The 16,226-nt window shown below is 63.2% G+C and overlaps 1 protein-coding gene across 3 annotated transcripts in view; it reads left to right on the forward strand.

The window, feature by feature from the left end:
* SBF1 (SET binding factor 1) overlaps window positions 1-16,226 on the forward strand; it is an 82,522-nt gene that overhangs the window by 57,157 nt on the left and 9,139 nt on the right. For 2 of the 3 annotated variants that reach the window (XM_086611153.1, XM_086611152.1), the window contains 20 exons: window positions 288-420; window positions 1,691-1,799; window positions 2,577-2,690; window positions 3,410-3,487; window positions 3,987-4,100; window positions 5,869-5,997; window positions 6,215-6,313; window positions 6,940-7,144; window positions 7,504-7,616; window positions 8,146-8,295; window positions 8,431-8,499; window positions 9,044-9,202; window positions 9,397-9,656; window positions 9,892-10,064; window positions 10,275-10,348; window positions 10,440-10,635; window positions 11,070-11,197; window positions 12,447-12,622; window positions 13,258-13,335; window positions 15,318-15,457. In XM_086611153.1, the coding sequence (XP_086467279.1) occupies window positions 288-420; window positions 1,691-1,799; window positions 2,577-2,690; window positions 3,410-3,487; window positions 3,987-4,100; window positions 5,869-5,997; window positions 6,215-6,313; window positions 6,940-7,144; window positions 7,504-7,616; window positions 8,146-8,295; window positions 8,431-8,499; window positions 9,044-9,202; window positions 9,397-9,656; window positions 9,892-10,064; window positions 10,275-10,348; window positions 10,440-10,635; window positions 11,070-11,197; window positions 12,447-12,622; window positions 13,258-13,335; window positions 15,318-15,457 (2,697 nt within the window). The remainder of the gene's footprint in view (window positions 1-287; window positions 421-1,690; window positions 1,800-2,576; window positions 2,691-3,409; window positions 3,488-3,986; window positions 4,101-5,868; window positions 5,998-6,214; window positions 6,314-6,939; window positions 7,145-7,503; window positions 7,617-8,145; window positions 8,296-8,430; window positions 8,500-9,043; window positions 9,203-9,396; window positions 9,657-9,891; window positions 10,065-10,274; window positions 10,349-10,439; window positions 10,636-11,069; window positions 11,198-12,446; window positions 12,623-13,257; window positions 13,336-15,317; window positions 15,458-16,226) is intronic. The other variant, XM_086611154.1, reaches the window with a different exon arrangement.

Consider the following 16,226-nt stretch of genomic DNA (forward strand, 5'->3'; position numbering starts at 1 on the left):
GTGTAGTGGAGGGTGTCCCTGCCCATGGCAGGGGGGTTGGAACTGGATGATCTCCAAGGTCCCTTCCAACGCAAACCGTTCTATGGCTCTGTGATTCCATGATTCTAAGAGGGGCTTCCCTGGGGGAGCGTGGGCCTGGAACTCTTTGGGAGGACGTTGAGCTCCTGGACGTTGTGCAGAATGTGGAGATGGGGAGGGGGATCCAGCCCGGGTGAGGATTAGTGGTCCGTGGTGGGGTGCGAGACGGGAACGCTGGTTTCTGAGCGCTCTTCTCTCCTTCTCCCCAGGCATCACCAACGTGCTCTATCTCTTCTGCGCCGCGCTTACGGAACACAAGATCCTGTTTCTCTCCAGCAGTTACCAGAGGCTGACTGACGCCTGCCGGGCGCTGCTCGCACTTATGTTCCCCCTCAAGTACAGGTGAGGGAACCCACCGCTCCCTGAGCCCCTCTGCCCTCCGCCAGCGACCCCAAGCCCGCTTGGGCACAGCCGCCTGCCGAGCCCGTCCTCGCTGTCCCGCCGCCCCTCGCTTCGCGCCCACCCTGCCTCCTGCTTTCGTAGCTGGTACGACTGGTACACCACCGTGTTGTGGGCGCTGCTGGCGAAGGGGCAGGTGAATGCCCACAGGTCTTGGCTGTGCTGGATGCCCCTTTCCTGAAGCCTTTGGTGTGCATAGCACCATGATTCCAGAGCGTGTCCGCAGCAGCGAAGGGGTGCGGACCTTCCACCCCTCCCTCCCTCCTCTTAGGGAGACCAGGGCTCTAGCGCTGGAAGCAAGGAGCGAGGCACCAGCAGCAGTGGCTGTCGCTCCAGGAGCTATTGCGAGCTGCAGTGGCTCTTGACGGAGGGAAGCAGTCCCGTCCGGCCGGGGGACGTGGGCCGCAGTGCTCGTGGTGTGCATGGTGGAGGCCAGAGGTGCTTATCTCCCCAGAATCCATCTCCTTTCCCTTCTCTCAGCTGCATTGCAGCCTGTGCAGAGCCCAGAGCCCCAGCGCACTGCTTCCGCTGGCAGCCCTCGGTCCCAGCCCCGGGCATGAAGCCTGGCTGAACGGGGAGGCTGGGCACTGGCAGGCTCCCCAAAAAGCTGTGGTGCAAGTTGTGCCCTCTCTAGAAAGGGGCACGTGCATACAGGGCTGCTGTTAACGGGCCGGTGGTGGCGGCCAGGCCGCCGCGGTGACTCCGGTGGGACGGTTGGCACCCCGCTCGCCCCAGCCCCGGGGAGCTGGTGCTGCTGTTGACCCGCGGGGCTCGGCCAGGGAGGGGGACCCGGCCCAGAGCCTGGCTGCCCCCCGGGCTGTTTGCATGTGTCCCGAGGAGGACAGCGGAGACAGACAGCCCTTTGTTGCTGCCGGCTCCTGTCGCGCTGTTTCCACGCCGCCTGCCGTATCCCCAGGCTGCAGAAAGGCTGTTTGTGATCCAAAGAAAGCTTTCTTTTGGAGTTGCATCGCTCTGCTGGAAACCTTTCCCTCGGCCAGACTTATAACTCCAGGGCCACAGAATGATGGTGGTCGGTGTGCATGAGCCTTCGGAAACCCCGCGTGGCTGTACGGCATGTACTGTCCAAAGGGCTGAGTGCCCAGGGGCAGCCTGCCCTCCTGGGGCCGGTCACCCGCGGCTCCAGAGTCGAGGATGGTGTTGGGTGGAGAGCAGGGCTTGACCAGCTGCAGTGATGCCCTTTTTCTCATTGCAGTTTCACGTACGTGCCCATCTTGCCTGCGCAGCTCCTCGAGGTCCTGAGCACGCCAACGCCCTTCATTATCGGAGTCCACTCCATCTTCCAGTCGGAGACCCAGGAGCTGGTGAGACACCGTGTACCCCATGTTTTGCTCCAGGAGCAGAGGAAGGAGCAGGGGGCTCTGTGCCCACGGGCTCCGATAGCAGCAACCCTTGTCCCGAGGTGCCCGGGGCGGCCGGCTGAGCACGCTGGCGCACACAGGCTCTGCCTGTTGAGGTTGGCCAGCCCGGGCTGCGGTCCAGACGTGCCGCAGAAGCCAAACGGGGCCAGCTGGGCCACGCGCCGCTGGGACTCTGGGCTGCCGAGCCTGCAGGCGAACAGCTGGGGTGAGCCCAGGATTCCATTTTGAAATGGGCTGGCAGTGCCAGTCCAAGACGCTGTGTTGGCACTTCAGGCTTCAGTTCAGAAAGGGAATTAAACCAAAGCGGAATGAGGCTGATTTAAACCGAACCAAACTGCGGTGTGCCACCTCGGTTAAGCGGGGTGGCCTCTGCGTCCAGCTGCTCCGGGGTCAGAGGTGCTGCCTCGCCCAGGCTGATAAGGTGCCCAGGACTCTGCTGCCACAAAGTCATGGCAGGTGCCCGCTGAGCAAAGCTGCGTCCCTCCACGGCTGGGTCGCCCTCCCCATGCCGCCTTCGTTGCAGGGAACCGTGGGTTCCCTTGGTACCTTGTGTAATGTCACATGTTTGGGGTTGGTGACAGCGGGTAAGAGGGCCGGAGTGCCCAGAGAAGTCAGAGAGGAGGCAGACGGCCATTCCCGAGCCCTCCTCTCCCGGGCGGGCAGTGGTGGGAGGGCATCGGGAAGCCCGGCCGTGTCTCATGCCTGTCCTGCCACTTCCAGCTGGATGTTGTTATCGCAGACCTGGACGGCGGGACGGTGAACGTCCCCGAGTGTGTGCACATCTCCCTGCTCCCTGAGCCCCTGCTCCAGCAGACCCGGGAAGCCCTCTCCATGGTAAGTGCTGCAGCCTTTCCGCGTCCGCAGGGTGCAGACACCTCGGGAACGCCCCAGGTTCCCAAGGAGAGCTGGGAATGCCGCGGCTCGATGGTCACAGTGGAGCTAGGGACTCCTCTGAGAGCAGAGGTCCGTATCGCGGGGTCCTCGTGTCACCTTTCCTGCTCCTGACGGCCTCTGGTGCGTGGCAGCGCCGGAGCGGGGGTTCTTCTGCCAAGGTTTCTGGGAATTGGGCTGCTGGCTCCCAGCCGGTGGGCAGGAAGCAGCTGCGGCCCCGGAGCGTTTCTGGCTGCTCGCGTGTTCCCGGAGGCTGCTGGCCATGCGGGAGCGTGCCCAGGGCAGCCGTGCCAACGCGTCTGCTCCTCAACGGCAGCCGGTGGGAGCGGGGGGCTGGTTCTGCCACAGCCCTGCTGTGCTGAGCCCCCCGCCCTCCCCGGCAGAGCTGGAGCAGTTCCCCTTTTCCCGGAGAGCTGTGCCGGGGGGCCGCGCTCCGGGCAGCGGGGCTTCACGAGGAGGGGGTCAGGCCTCGAGGTCCCCCTCGCACGGCAGGGGGTCTTCTGATCCCTGGTGGGTCCAGCCCTGTAGGCTTGCTTCCGAACCCCTCGGGCCTTTTCCGCAGGTGCTGTTGGGTCTCTGGGTTAACGCTGCTTCGCTCTTTTCAGCTGTGGAGGTAGAGATCCCCCGGGGCCGGGGCTGAGCTTTGTGCCCTGTCTCTGCAGGTCTTGGACCCGGAGCTGGAGGTGGCAGACCTCGCCTTCCCCCCTTCCACGATTTCTGCCTCTTCTCTCAAAATGCAGGTGAGTGGAGCGGGGAGGACAGGGGACCCCTCCAGCAGGGCTGCCGGCCTCGCTGAGCACCCTGTTCCCTGGGCGCGGAGTGGCCAGGCACGACTTCATCCTGTCTCCGTCTCGGTGCTGCCGAGGTGAAGAGGCAAAGCACAGTTCTGCCAGGACACCGCGGCCGCAGCTCCGAGCCGTTGTGGTGTCCTGTGGTGCCATTCCGGTCGCTGGAGCAGGGGCTGGAGGCAGACACGGAATTTTTGGGCACTTCAGGCAACCCCAGGGCTGCGAGAGCTCCCTATGTGCAGCGGCAGGGGTGCTGTGAAGCGGAGGCAGAGCGGTGCATCCAGCCTGCCGTGTCCCTTCTTCCCTGGAATCTCTGCTGAGTTTCCTGCCCTGCTCAGCACTTGCTGACCCTGACACGTGGTTTGATCCCTTTGTTTCCGTGCCGGGGTGTAAACTCCTGTCCCATGCTCTGCACCCTGTGCCTGACCACGCTGTCCTTCCCTCTTCGCAGGATAAGGAGATCCGGGCTGTCTTCCTCCGCTTGTTTGCACAACTGCTTCAGGGCTATCGCTGGTGTCTGCACATCATCCGCATCCATCCTGAGCCGGTCATCCGATTCCATAAGGTGAGGCGCCGGCACGGGCACATGTGTGCAGGGACCCTGGCAGGTGCCTCTGGTACGCGGGGGTGCCAGCCTGGCTCCGGTCTGAGCTGGGAGGCAGTGACTGGCAGGGAAAACAGTTGGGATGGGGAAGGGAGGAAGCACTGGGGCCTGGCCAGCGAGGGAGGGCAGGGAGCAGGGAGTCTCTGCAGTGACTCGGCTCCGGCTCCTCTCCGGCCTCCTGGCCGCACAGCAGGGTTATGTTTTCAAACTGTCCTGTGGAATAACTTTTCCGAGCAAGATGAGCGGAGGTTGGGATGGGTCGATCTGTGAAGAGGTTTGCGCAAATACCACTGTATCCAGAAGACAGCTCTGTGTTTCCAGCGAGTGACCTCTGACCTCTCCTACTTTGCTCCCGGGTCCATCCACGTCCCTTCTCTGTCCTTGACCGTCCCGAGGTCTCGCGGTCAGATAGCGATTCCCTGTTTATGCCCGTCCGCGGTCGGATGCGCTGCAGCCGGCGTCCCTGGTGTCGAGCCGCCCTCGAGGCTCACAGGAGGTGTCCCACACGTCGTGGCCTGGAGCTGGGCATTTTCGGAGGATCTGGGGAGAGAAAAGAGGCAGAGCCCCCCTTCCCTGGCGCTTTGGGGCTGTTGGCTCTACCAGAAAGGCCGGTGGGGCAGGGAGAGGGGGGAAAAGCATGTTTGAGCATCCACGGAGAAGACCTACCGCAGGAGAAGGCAGCAGACGGGGCGTGAGAGCGGAGGGGCTCAAGCCTGGCATGGCTGTGGGCATCTGCCGCCAAGCCCTCTCCGTGCCGCGCCTGAGGGTGCCGAGGACAGATGGGCATGGCTGGACTGCTGCCTGTGCCTTCCCGCTCTGCCCGGCGCGCTGCGGCGGCGAGGTGGCAGCACCTGGGAGCCATGGAAGCATGAGCGTGCGCGCGCCGTGCGCGTCCTGGGCTCCTGCCGGTGCCGCTCCGTGCTGTAAAACGCGCCCCGGTCGCCAACGTTTGAAGTCAGCAGTGTGTTCATGAGGGTTTTGAACTACTTTTTTTAATGGTCAATAAAAGATTCAGTAGTTCCATAAAATCACAGACACGTGGTACGGGTAAGAACATGCCCTTTCATAAAACTGCCGTAAAATGAATGAAGCATCATGAACTGAATTGCATAAAACCATGGAACGCCGCGACTCCGTGCAGTCCAAAGTAGCCCGAATTTCACTTACTCTCAGCTGCTTCGGTCACAGCGACATCTGTGCCTGTCCAGTGGGGGTGTAGGGCCGTGAGGCTCCGTGGTCCACGTTCTGGAGCAGTGCCCGTGGCTCCCGCACTGAGCTCCTGCCCCCGGAAAGGGGATGGTCCGGCTCCTCCGCAGAGCCCGGAGGAGGGTGAGCGTAGGTGGCACAGTGCCCGGAGGTCCGTAGGGTCGTCAGGGCTGTGGATGAGCGGTCCCTGCCATAGCACCCTCGTCATGTCCTGCTCGGTGGCTTGGTGTGAAGTGAGTGGGTGAGGGCAAAATCTGCTCCTGACGGCGCAGGGTGGGCTGTAGCTGGCAGTTCTCTGGTGGGATGAGCTCCCGTGCTCATCTGCCGAGGGTGAGGTCCTAAGGGCTTTCTGCAGACATGAGAAACCCCGTGCTTCGGGCTGCCCCTGTGATGGTGGCGAGAGGCTCCTTCCAAACGGTATTTTGGGGGCGGGTGCGCTAATGGTGTCACCCGCGCCGCCGCCTCAGCCGGGACGACTGTTGCTGGGACAGTCCTGCCAACGCGGCGCTCTCCCCTCTTCCAGGCAGCTTTCCTTGGGCAGAGGGGGCTGACGGAGGACGACTTCCTCACCAAGGTGCTGGAGGGCATGGCGTTCGCCGGCTTCGTGACGGAGCGGGGGGCCCCGTACCGCTCCATCGACCTGTTCGATGAGGTAAGCGGCGGTTTGGGAGCAGCCCCCCACCCCGTCCTGCCGTCCCGTGTCTCTTCGCTCTGCCGAGCTCTCCCTTCCCCTCGAGGGACCGAGCTGGGGATCTGCCACGCTGCTCCGGCTGCAGCATCGTGCCCGGGAACGGAGCCGGGTTCGGGAAGGGTGGCCGGATCCTGCCCAGCAGACAGCTGCTCCTCTCACCCGTCTCTTCTTCCCCCAGCTGGTGGCTTACGAAGTGAAGCGCATGCGCGCGGAAGAGGGGAACAAGCAGAAAATACTGCGGCACATCAAGGAGCTGGCGGAGAAACTGTACAAAAACGTGAGTCCTGGCGGCCCGAGGGCAGGAGGGGGAAGCTGGTTTGCGGGGAGAGCCGGGGTTGGAGCCCGGGTCGGTCTGTCTGACCTCCGTGAGCTCTTGCTGGGACTGATGCTGGCGGTGACTGGTCTCATCCCGCCCTGCGCTGCCAGGTGTGGCAGGGCACCTGCTGATGGGCAGCAGTGTCTGGCCTGGGGTGACCCTCTCCCACGCTCTGGGAGTGGGATTCCTCAGTTTTGGGCGGCGTGGGCATCAGGCACTTCTTGCCTTCCCTCCAGAGTGGCCGCTCAGCTGCTGCGCTTGTGGTCTGCTCCAGGGTGGACCAGTAAAGGTCTTCCACAAGCAGAGTAGCACCAGTGAGACCCTCGGCCGTCTCAGGCTGGAGCTCCTGACCGGTGCTTGGCTTGCTGCGGTGTTGGAGGCCAAAGCGGGCCGTCCTCGCGGCTCCTGCGTGCCGGCACTGCTGCCCTCAGGGCTGCAGGTCTCTGGGGGTTGGAGATACCTCCTGGGAGAGCGTTCAGCCTCGGAGCGGCAGAGATTGCTGCAGGATGTGGTGCTGGGGCTCCTGCCCTGGGGGAGGACGCGTGACATCCGCACACCTGAAAAGAAAACTGTCTTTGCTGTGCCAGGAGAACCCATACCCTGCTGTGACCATGCACAAGGTACAGAAGCCCACGGAAGGCTGTCACCTGCGCCTCCACCAGAAGCCTTTTCCCCGTTTGGATGAGGGGACGGTGCAGTGGATCATCGACCAGGCCACTGCCAAGCTGCAGACCGCTCCTCCTGCTGTCAAGGCGGAGAAGAAGTGCATGGTGCCATCGGGACCCCCCATCGGTACGTGCCCTGCGACGAGAAGCCCTGCTCAGGAGGAGCTTTACCGTGGCATTGCCGGCACCCTTCCACGCGATGGCACGTCCGAGGGTCCCGCGTGAGCAGAACGTGGGTAGTGTGGCCGTCACGGAGAAGCAGCAGCACTGTCCCCGTTAGCTTCTGCCACTCAGGCTGCTCACAGCTCCCTGGAGTCTTATCAGCCAGCGTGAGCAGACGGCTGAAGACCCTGTAGGATTCTTCCAGCTCGAGCTCTTGGAGCCCAGAGCCCTCCCGATGCGGCGCAGGGGAGGGGGCACCCATCTCTCCCCACCCTGGGGTGAAGGTCCTGCCCTGCGTGAACTAACTGGCGATTCTCTCCCCAGCTGCCATCCTGGAGCGCAACGGCAACGCCCTGGCCAACAGCGCCCGGCGCCTGGAGGTGGTCAGGAATTGCATCTCCTACGTCTTTGAGAACAAGATGTTAGAAGCCAAAAAGGTGAGGGGGGTTCTTGAGGAGCCGGTGGTTGAGGGGACAAAATGGGGGTGTTGCTCTGCCCCTGCTCTGTGGCGGGCTGGAGAGGACATTCCCTGCCTGTGTCCAGGTCTTCGCTGACCAGCTCTGTTCCCCTGTGTTCACATGTTGTCCTCTCCACACTCTTCCTCCTTGTTACGTCCCTGGGCTTCGGTTCACGGCTCCACTGTGCCAGCTTGGCGCTATTTCTGTACCTCCCAGTGCCCCTCAGGGTCTGTCCCGTGGAGGGTGCTGGACTGGGGTCCTCCCAGCCGTGCTGAGCAGGGACCTCCCAGGGCTGTGCCCCAGCTGGCCAGATGTGGGATTTTGCTCCGGTTCGCTTCCCCGTCCGAGTGCGGATGAGCTGCCTGTAAACACCCTGATGGCAGCCAGCCCGCCAGAACGGGAACCCCTCCTGCACCTCCTCGTCCTGGGCTGCCCTTGAACTCAGCGTCGGACCGGAGCTCCGCCGGGCTCCATCTTCCTACTCCGTGACTTCTCCTTTCCTCTGCAGCTGTTCCCGGCCGTGCTGCGCGCCATGAAGGGCCGGGCAGCCAGGCACTGCCTGACCCAGGAGCTGAACCTGCACGTGCAGCAGAACCGGGCAGTGCTGGATCACCAGCAGTTCGATTTCATAATCCGCATGATGAACTGCTGTTTGCAGGTAGGAGAGGGCTGGGGAGAGCCTGTCCCTTAGGAAGGGGCCTGTCCTTCCTTGTGGGAGACAGCGTGGTGGGGGATCGGAGTGGGTCTGGGGTCTCGCAGTGCATCCTCTTGTGACCTCCGCGCTCCTCCCCAGGACTGCACTGCCATGGACGAGCACGGGATTGCAGCCGCTCTCTTGCCGCTGGTCACCGCGTTCTGCCGAGTGAGTCCCCGCAGTACCCTGACCCCCTGTACCGCCCTCGCCCACTTGGGTCTCCTCGGGGGCCACGGAGGCTGGTGGTCCGGAGGGCTGAGAGCCAGTGGTGCAGCCAGGCTGGGGGCGGGTGGTCCCCTCGGTGCTCCTCAGAGCATGGGGTCCTGCTCAGTGGCTTCCGACACCGGCACGCTTGGCCACGCTGGCTGCGCCGGTCCCCGGGCCTGAGGCTCCCAAGGTGGCTGGAGCACTTGTGGGAAGGGTGCTCAGCAACTGGGGCTGCTCCAAAATGCCAACTCGATCTGTCGGCCAAGCTGGTCTGCTGTAAGGTTCTGCCTCCTGTAAAGCATCTGTAGCATGAGGCCCTGTGGGGCTCGGGGTGGGTGCTGAGAAGAGTTTGCAAGGAATGCTTGGAGGAGCTTGTGTCCCTCCTGCCCTCTGAGGGTACGTTGCCTTTCCCAGCAACAGGCTGGAGCAAGGATCTCCTGGAGAGGAGAGCGGGGCACAGAGGCCGTGTTTGTATGAAACTCTCTTCCACCTTCTGCTTCCTCAGAAACTGACCTCGGGCATCACGCAGTTCGCCTACAGCTGCGTGCAGGAGCACGTGGTGTGGACCAACATCCAGTTCTGGGAGGCCATGTTCTACTGCGACGTGCAGAACCACATCCGAGCCTTGTACCTGGACAACAACGAGGAGAACCACACGGATGAGGTGAGGAGGTGACAAGGGGGCCGGTGTCTTTGAAGAGTCGCTGTGCAGGAGCAACTGTCCCTGAAGGTCCTCAGGCTGATAGGGATGCTGAACCGTGCAGCTGGTTCTGGGAGAGTCCTGCAGGAGCAGCGGGGTGAAGGCTGACAGGTCTCCCCTCCGTGCAGACGACTGACATCTCCATCCATCTCCTTCAGGAGAGCACGGAGGGGCCACAGGAAGCCAAGTCTGCCCTGGAGATAGCGTCGGAGCAGCTGAGACTCTGGCCCACCATGAGCCGAGAGAAACAGCAGGAGCTGATCCAGAAGGAGGAGAGCACGGTTTTCAGCCAGGCCATCCACTACGCCAACCGCATGAGCTACCTGCTGCTGCCTCTGGACACCAGCAAGAACCGCCTGCTGCGCAGCTCCGGGCTGGGCGACGTGGAGAGCGTCAGCAACAGCTTCGTCACCAACAGGTGAGCAGGGCTGGAGAGCCAGCGGGGCCGTGCCCTGGGGGCACTGGAGCCACCTCAGCTGGGGACCGGAGCTCCCTGGCACGGTGCCTGGGGCATCCGGCTGCCGTCGGGATTGTCGCAGCGCCCAGGGGTGTCCCGTAAGGAGAGCGGAAACTCCCCTGGGCTCTGCCCGACACGGGTCACAGCAGAGGAGAGAGATGTTCTGGGTTGACTCTTCCCTGCTCCTGTACGGCAGCATCGCCGGCAGCGTGGCCGAGAGCTACGACACGGAAAGTGGATTTGAGGACGCCGAGAGCTCCGACGTGGCCAACTACGTGGTGCGATTCATCAACCGCTTCGTGGACAAAGTCTGCACCGAGAGCGGAGTCACCAACGAGCACCTCAAGGGGCTGCACGTCATGATCCCCGGTAATGCGCGGTGCTGGGGAACGGGCGGCTGCGTGGCCTCTCTGGGGATCCTTCTGGATCAGCTCGGGGGTCTGCTCTAGAGGTGGTTCTCCAAGGAGCAGTGGGAAGGCCAAGAGAAAGGTCCACGCAGCTGCGGGGCGGGCTGGCAGCCTGCTTACTGGTGCAGGACAGGGCTTTGCTGGTGGTCTCCAACTTCGCGTTTGTCTGCAGATATTGTGCAGATGCACATAGAGACGCTGGATGCCGTGCACAGGGAGAGCAAGAGGCTTCCTCCCATCCAGAAGGTACGGATGTGGTGGGGGGAAGGTTCTGTGGGGGGCTGTCACGTCCCCGTCCGCAGCCTGCAGGGGCCTCACCTGCCGTACATCCCCCCAGCCAAAGCTGCTGCGCCCCAACCTGCTGGTGGGTGAGGAGTGTGTGATGGAGGGGCTCCGCGTGTACCTCATGCCCGACGGCCGGGAAGAAGCTGCTGGAGGGAACGTTGGTGGTCCACCTCTCCTCCCCGCCGAAGGAGCCATCTTCCTCACCACTTACCGCATCATCTTCAAAGGCACTCCCACCGACCCACTGGGTAAGGGTCTCATGCGCGCCGGCTCCTCTGGCTGCGGGGGCTGGTGGTGCCCACGGAGCAGTGGGTGCCCCTCACCTTGCTGCAGGAGTGTCTGATAAGGGCTCGGGTGGCTGCCTTGGGTGGGCAACCAGCCAGCACTGGGCTTTCCTGGGGGCTGCTGTGACCACCACAAGCTTGATGGTTGCTCGCAGTACTACAAAGAGGTGGTTGCTCTTGCTCTCCACCTCCTGGTAGAAGATAAGTTACTCGTGCCCATCCTAGGCATCACCTACAAGTGGCCATGGGCTCGCTGTAGTACGTCTAGCCTAATCCTGGCTGCTTTGTCTTACGGGGGGCTCCCTGGTGATGGCCACCGAGGGTGGTCCAGCATGTGCTGGCCGTGTGCTGGGCCCAGGCAGCGGGACGTGGTTAACCTGTTCTGTGCTTGTGCCCAGTGGGGGAGCAGGTGGTGATCCGGTCCTTCCCCATCGCCTCGCTGACCAAAGAGAAGAAGATCAATATCCAGGCCCAGGTGGATCAGTTCATCCAGGAGGGCTTGCAGCTGCGCTCGTGCACATTCCAGGTGAGACCGCGCGGGGCTGTGGGCTGCTCCTCCGCGTTGAACTGTCACAGCTGAGGAGCACGATGCTGGTGAGACCCAGCAGGTGCATGGCCATGGCCGGCACCGTCCCCTGGGACGAGGGACTACCCAGGCTGACACAGTTTGGGGTAGTTTTCCCAAGGGGACCAAAGACAACCTCTGTAGCAGGTGACAGTGCACCTGAGGGGACGGAGCTGGAGGCCTCCTTGCAGAGGAAGGAATAGGCTGTGGCCCATAGTATCATGGAATGGTTTGGGTTGGAAGGGACCACAAAGACCATCCAGTTCCAACCCCCCTGCCATGGGCAGGGACACCCTCCACTACACCAGGTTGCCCAAAGCCCCATCCAACCTGGCCTTGAACACTGCCAGGTATGGGGCAGCCACAGCTTCTCTGGGCAACCTGTGCCAGGGCCTCCCCACCCTCAGAGGGAAGAATTTCTTCCTTAGATCTCATGGAAATCTCCCCTCTTTCAGTTTAAAGCCATTGCCCCGTGTCCTGTCACTCCACACCGTTGTCCAAAGCCCCTCTTCAGCTTTCCTGTAGCCCCTTTAGGCACTGGAAGGTGCTGGAAGGTCTCCCTGGAGCCTTCTCTTCTCCAGGCTGAACAGCCCCAACTCTCTCAGCCTGTCATCACAGATGAGGTGCCCTGGTCACAGTCCTGTTGTACGCAGGAGCAACTTCTTGCTCGTTACCTGGGGGCTTCTTTCCAACGGCTCCGATGGCTTCTGGAGCCCTCAGAAGGTGTGAGATGTCCCCACCTGGCACCCGGGGAGGTGTTTCTGCAAAACCTCGTAGCAGATCTTGGGGGAGAGAAGCTCGGCAGGGAGAACTGTCACCATGCGAGTAGTTACTGAGCATTTTACATCTTTGAGAGGCTTGTGGAGGTAGAGCAGTGCCAGGAGGAGAGCTCCTAAAACACACCATCTGCTCCTTCCTGCCCGTCCTGTGCGGTCAGAGCCGCGGTGACGGGGCACTGGGGGCATCACAGGAGCAGCTGTGCCGGGTGCGGAGTGGTCTCCAGGAGGAAGGAGTGTGGGACTGAGTAGCTGGCAGGGAGGGATGAACGGGGCAGCCTCCTAGCCTGGCCTGTGCCCATTCTGGTCCCTGTTCCCAACCGGGATCTGAGCTCTGGGAAGAGCCAGTGGGAAGAGCCCTCCCCAGTGCCCTGGCCCAGCTGTGCCGAACGTGCCGTGACCGACCCTTGAGCCTGCTCTCTGCTGTTCTGCAGTTGCTGAAGATTGCCTTCGACGAGGAGGTGGCTTCGGACAGCGCTGAGGTCTTCAGGAAGCACCTGCACAAGCTGCGCTACCCCCAGCACGTGCGTGGCACCTTCGCCTTCACCGTGGGCCAGTCGCCCAAGCAAGCCATGCAGCCCAAGACTAAGGAGAAGAACCCCTCGCTCAGGTACCCGTGCCATGGGAGCAGCATGTGGGACGTGCTTGACCCTTTCAGGCACTGCAGGGCTTCTCCTCTCCCCCCGCGGAGCCACTGAGCAGCGCCTGGGAAAAGCTGGGGTGCAGGCTCCTGAGCCGAGGTCGGGGTCCCTGAGGCAACCTTATGGAATCATAGAACCATGGAATGGTTTGGGTTGGAAAGGACCTCAGAGATCATCCAGTTCCAACCCCCCTGCCATGGGCAGGGACACCTTCCACTACACCAGGTTGCTCCAAGCCCCATCCAACCTGGCCTTGGACACTTCCAGGATGGGGAAGTGTTCGCCGTGCTCAGACCTCTCCTCGCCTCCTTGTCTTCGGGAAGGGACGTGCTGTGTGCCCGGCAGCCATCCCCTACCCCGCAGAGGACCGGTCACACTCGGGAAGTGGGGTCTTTGCTTCAGCGGCTGCGGTGCCGGCGGACGGGGGGCGCCGCGGGGCGGCGATGGCGGAGCTCCGCGCGTGGTGCTGACCTGCGGCCGGCCCTGCGCTGCGCTGGGGGCGAGGGTCCGCGGGGCTGGGTGCTGGCGGCTGGTGCTGCTGTCCTCGTGCTTGGCGTGCCATGCCCTGGAGTCTAAGCATCTCTCCCGTGTGTTTGTGACTCAGCTCCCAGCAGGTCACCGATATGTTCCAGGGCCTGGCAGTGGGGGTCATGTCCCTCGGGCACCTTGGCCATTCGACCACGTAAGATGCCTTCAGCCCGGGCGGGAGCTTGCGAGGTGGCATTGGCTCAGGCTGCAGCCTTCACTGTGCCCGGGGTTCCTTCTCACCCGCTCTGCATGCGGCCTGGGCGCTGGGCTTGTCCCTTGGGAAGTGCCCTTTGCCGGGCGCTGGCATTCAGGTGCGGGCTGCGCGCTCTCGCCGGCGTGGCACCGCGGCCTCCGGAGGCCGTCGGTCAGTCTGTCGTTCCTGTGCTCCGTGGCACTCCGGCGGATCCCAGGAGGTGCTGAGGGAGCTGTGCCTGTGCCACTAACCTCCAGACACCTCTAGAGCTGCCGTGCCCGGCGCTGGACCCTGGCACAGTCTCAGAAACGTGTCTGAACTTGCGAGATGTGCGTTGTCACCCCGCTCCAAGTCTGCTTCCAGTGCCCCACACTGCCTGCAAATCCTCCTCTGGTTAGAAAGCCGTCCCGTCCCGGGGCATCTGTTCTCAGGACAGCCTTCTTCCGAGGTCCGAGGGCTCTCCCTGCCACGTCCGGAGCCGTTGGCATTCCCTCACCATCTGCTTTGCAAAGCAAAATGAGGCCCCTCCTGCTCTCACTTTGGCCCCTGCCCTGATATGGTGGATTTCGAGAAATCTCTGCGTCAGCGCAGCCGTTACCCCGGGCTGGAGGTGGCCTCTTCCCTGATGGATCTATTTCCCACGTCTCCCTAATTTGTTCCCCTGTGAGCCCAGGGGCTCACCGAGGCGGTGACGAGCGCGAGGCCCTGCGTGTGGGCAGGCCGTCCCTGCCTCCCGCAGCTCCTGCCTCCCGCCGCTCCGTCGTGCGGAGCCTCCTCTGACCGTGCAGCTGCCTGGGAAGGGCTCCCTTCCCGCCTTGCTCGGGCTGCCCGCAGGAGTGGCTGAGCCCAGCTGCTCTGTCCCTGTCCCTGTCCCTGTCCCTGTCCCTGTCCCTGTCCCTGCGTCCCTGTCCCTGCGTCCCTGTCCCTGTGTCCCTGTGTCCCTGTGTCCCTGTCCCTGTGTCTCTGTCCCTGCATCCCTGTCCCTGTCCCTGTGTCCCTGTGTCCATGTGTCCCTGTGTCCATGTGTCCCTGTGTCCCTGTGTCCCTGTCCCTGTGTCTCTGTCCCTGCATCCCTGTCCCTGTCCCTGTGTCCCTGCGTCTCTGTGTCCCTGCGTCTCTGTGTCCCTGTCCCTGTGTCCCTGTCCCTGTGTCCCTGTTCCTGTCCCTGTGTCCCTGCATCCCTGTCCCTGTCCCTGTGTCCCTGTGTCCCTGTCCCTGTGTCTCTGTCCCTGCATCCCTGTCCCTGTCCCTGTGTCCTTGTGTCCCTGTGTCTCTGTGTCCCTGTGTCTCTGTGTCCCTGTCCCTGTGTCCCTGTTCCTGTCCCTGTGTCCCTGCATCCCTGTCCCTGCATCCCTGTCCCTGTGTCCCTGTGTCTGTCCCTGTCCCTGTCCCTTACCTGGCGTCGGGCAGGTCGCCTTCCATGAGCTGCCTCCATTCCGCCCTGTGTCCGGACTGGGCTGGCAACATCCCCGTCCCTCCTGCCATGGATCCCCTGGCTCCCGCCGTGAGCTGGAGCCCACCTCCTCCGGGGACGAGCCAGATCCCCGCCTGTGGGAGCTCCGGTGCGGAGGTGACAGTGTTAGAGCCCGGGACAAGGCTGGTGTCCCCAGGGAGGGGAGGCTGGGACGCCGGCTCAGTCTGGCTGCCCCGTCCAGCCACTCCGGGACCCCCGGGACAAGGAAGCGCCGTGGGCTCTGCCCCCGGCGTGGTGCCCTCCTGCAGCCGGGGAGCCGGCGGGTGACATCTCCCTTCCCGTGGTGACAGTGGCTTTGGCCCCGTGCCTGTGGCTGGTGGTGAGGGACACTCCTGTCTCTGCTTCGCTCTCGGTGCGGCGCGGCGCCGGTGTCGCTAACCCTGCCGGGGCTGCGCCGGCCGCGCCGGGCTGCGGTCACGCGCCTGCGGGTGGTGGCGGCGGCTGCCCCCAGCCTCTCCTCTGCTTCCAGGACGCTCTCCAAAAACCTGGTGAAAAACGCCAAGAAAACGATCGGCCGCCAGTACGTGACGCGGAAGAAGTACACGCCGCCCATGTGGGAGCAGCGGAGCAGCCAGCACTTCCCAGAGGACAACGAGGATGAGATCTCAGGTCGGGAGCATGCCGAGCAGGGAAGGGAGGCTGTGGGGAGCAGGGCGTTTGCTGGAGCAGGAGCATCGTCCAGCAGGGAGAGGTTTCACGTCACTCTGTAGGGTGCAGAGGTTCCCCACCACCATCCCAGTTCTCAATGGTCCACCAGCTCTGGTCTGCTGGTGGTGGCCAGTCAGCAGCTCAATGTGCTTCCAGTACCTGGCGAGCCCTGTGGACAGGAGGCAGTTCTTTGCTCTGTGGCTGCAGCTGCTCAGAGGAGAAGTCACAGATCGATGCTGTGGTGGGGTGGGTTGGGTTGGCCGAGAGAAGAGCTCAGCCAGTGTGAGGGGCACGAAGGACGGGGAGGGACAGGATCCTCCGCGTTGGAGGGTACAGCCTTCCCAGGAAGGAAGACATGGGGGATGGGGTTTAGGCTTTCAGCAGGGAGCGGTGTCTGCGGGGACCAGTCCCTCCTGCCCCACGTGGGGCTGGTCTATCTGACTGGACATGGCTGATTTTAGATCTTTCCTTCCATTACTGAGATAGAATCATGGAATGGTTTGGGTTGGGAGGGACCTCAAAGACCATCCAGTCATCCAGTTCCAACGCCCCTGCCGTGGGCAGGGACACCCTCCACCACTCCAGGTTGCCCAAAGCCCCATCCAACCTGGCCTTGAACACTTCCAGGGATGGGGCAGCCACAGCTTCTCTGGGCAACCTGTGCCAGTGCCTCACCACCCTCAGAGGGAAGAATTTCTTCCTTAGATCTCATGGAAATCTCCCCTCTTCC

Source organism: Tauraco erythrolophus, chromosome 4 (assembly GCF_009769465.1).
Source record: "Tauraco erythrolophus isolate bTauEry1 chromosome 4, bTauEry1.pri, whole genome shotgun sequence".
Taxonomy (NCBI): Eukaryota; Metazoa; Chordata; class Aves; order Musophagiformes; family Musophagidae; genus Tauraco; species Tauraco erythrolophus.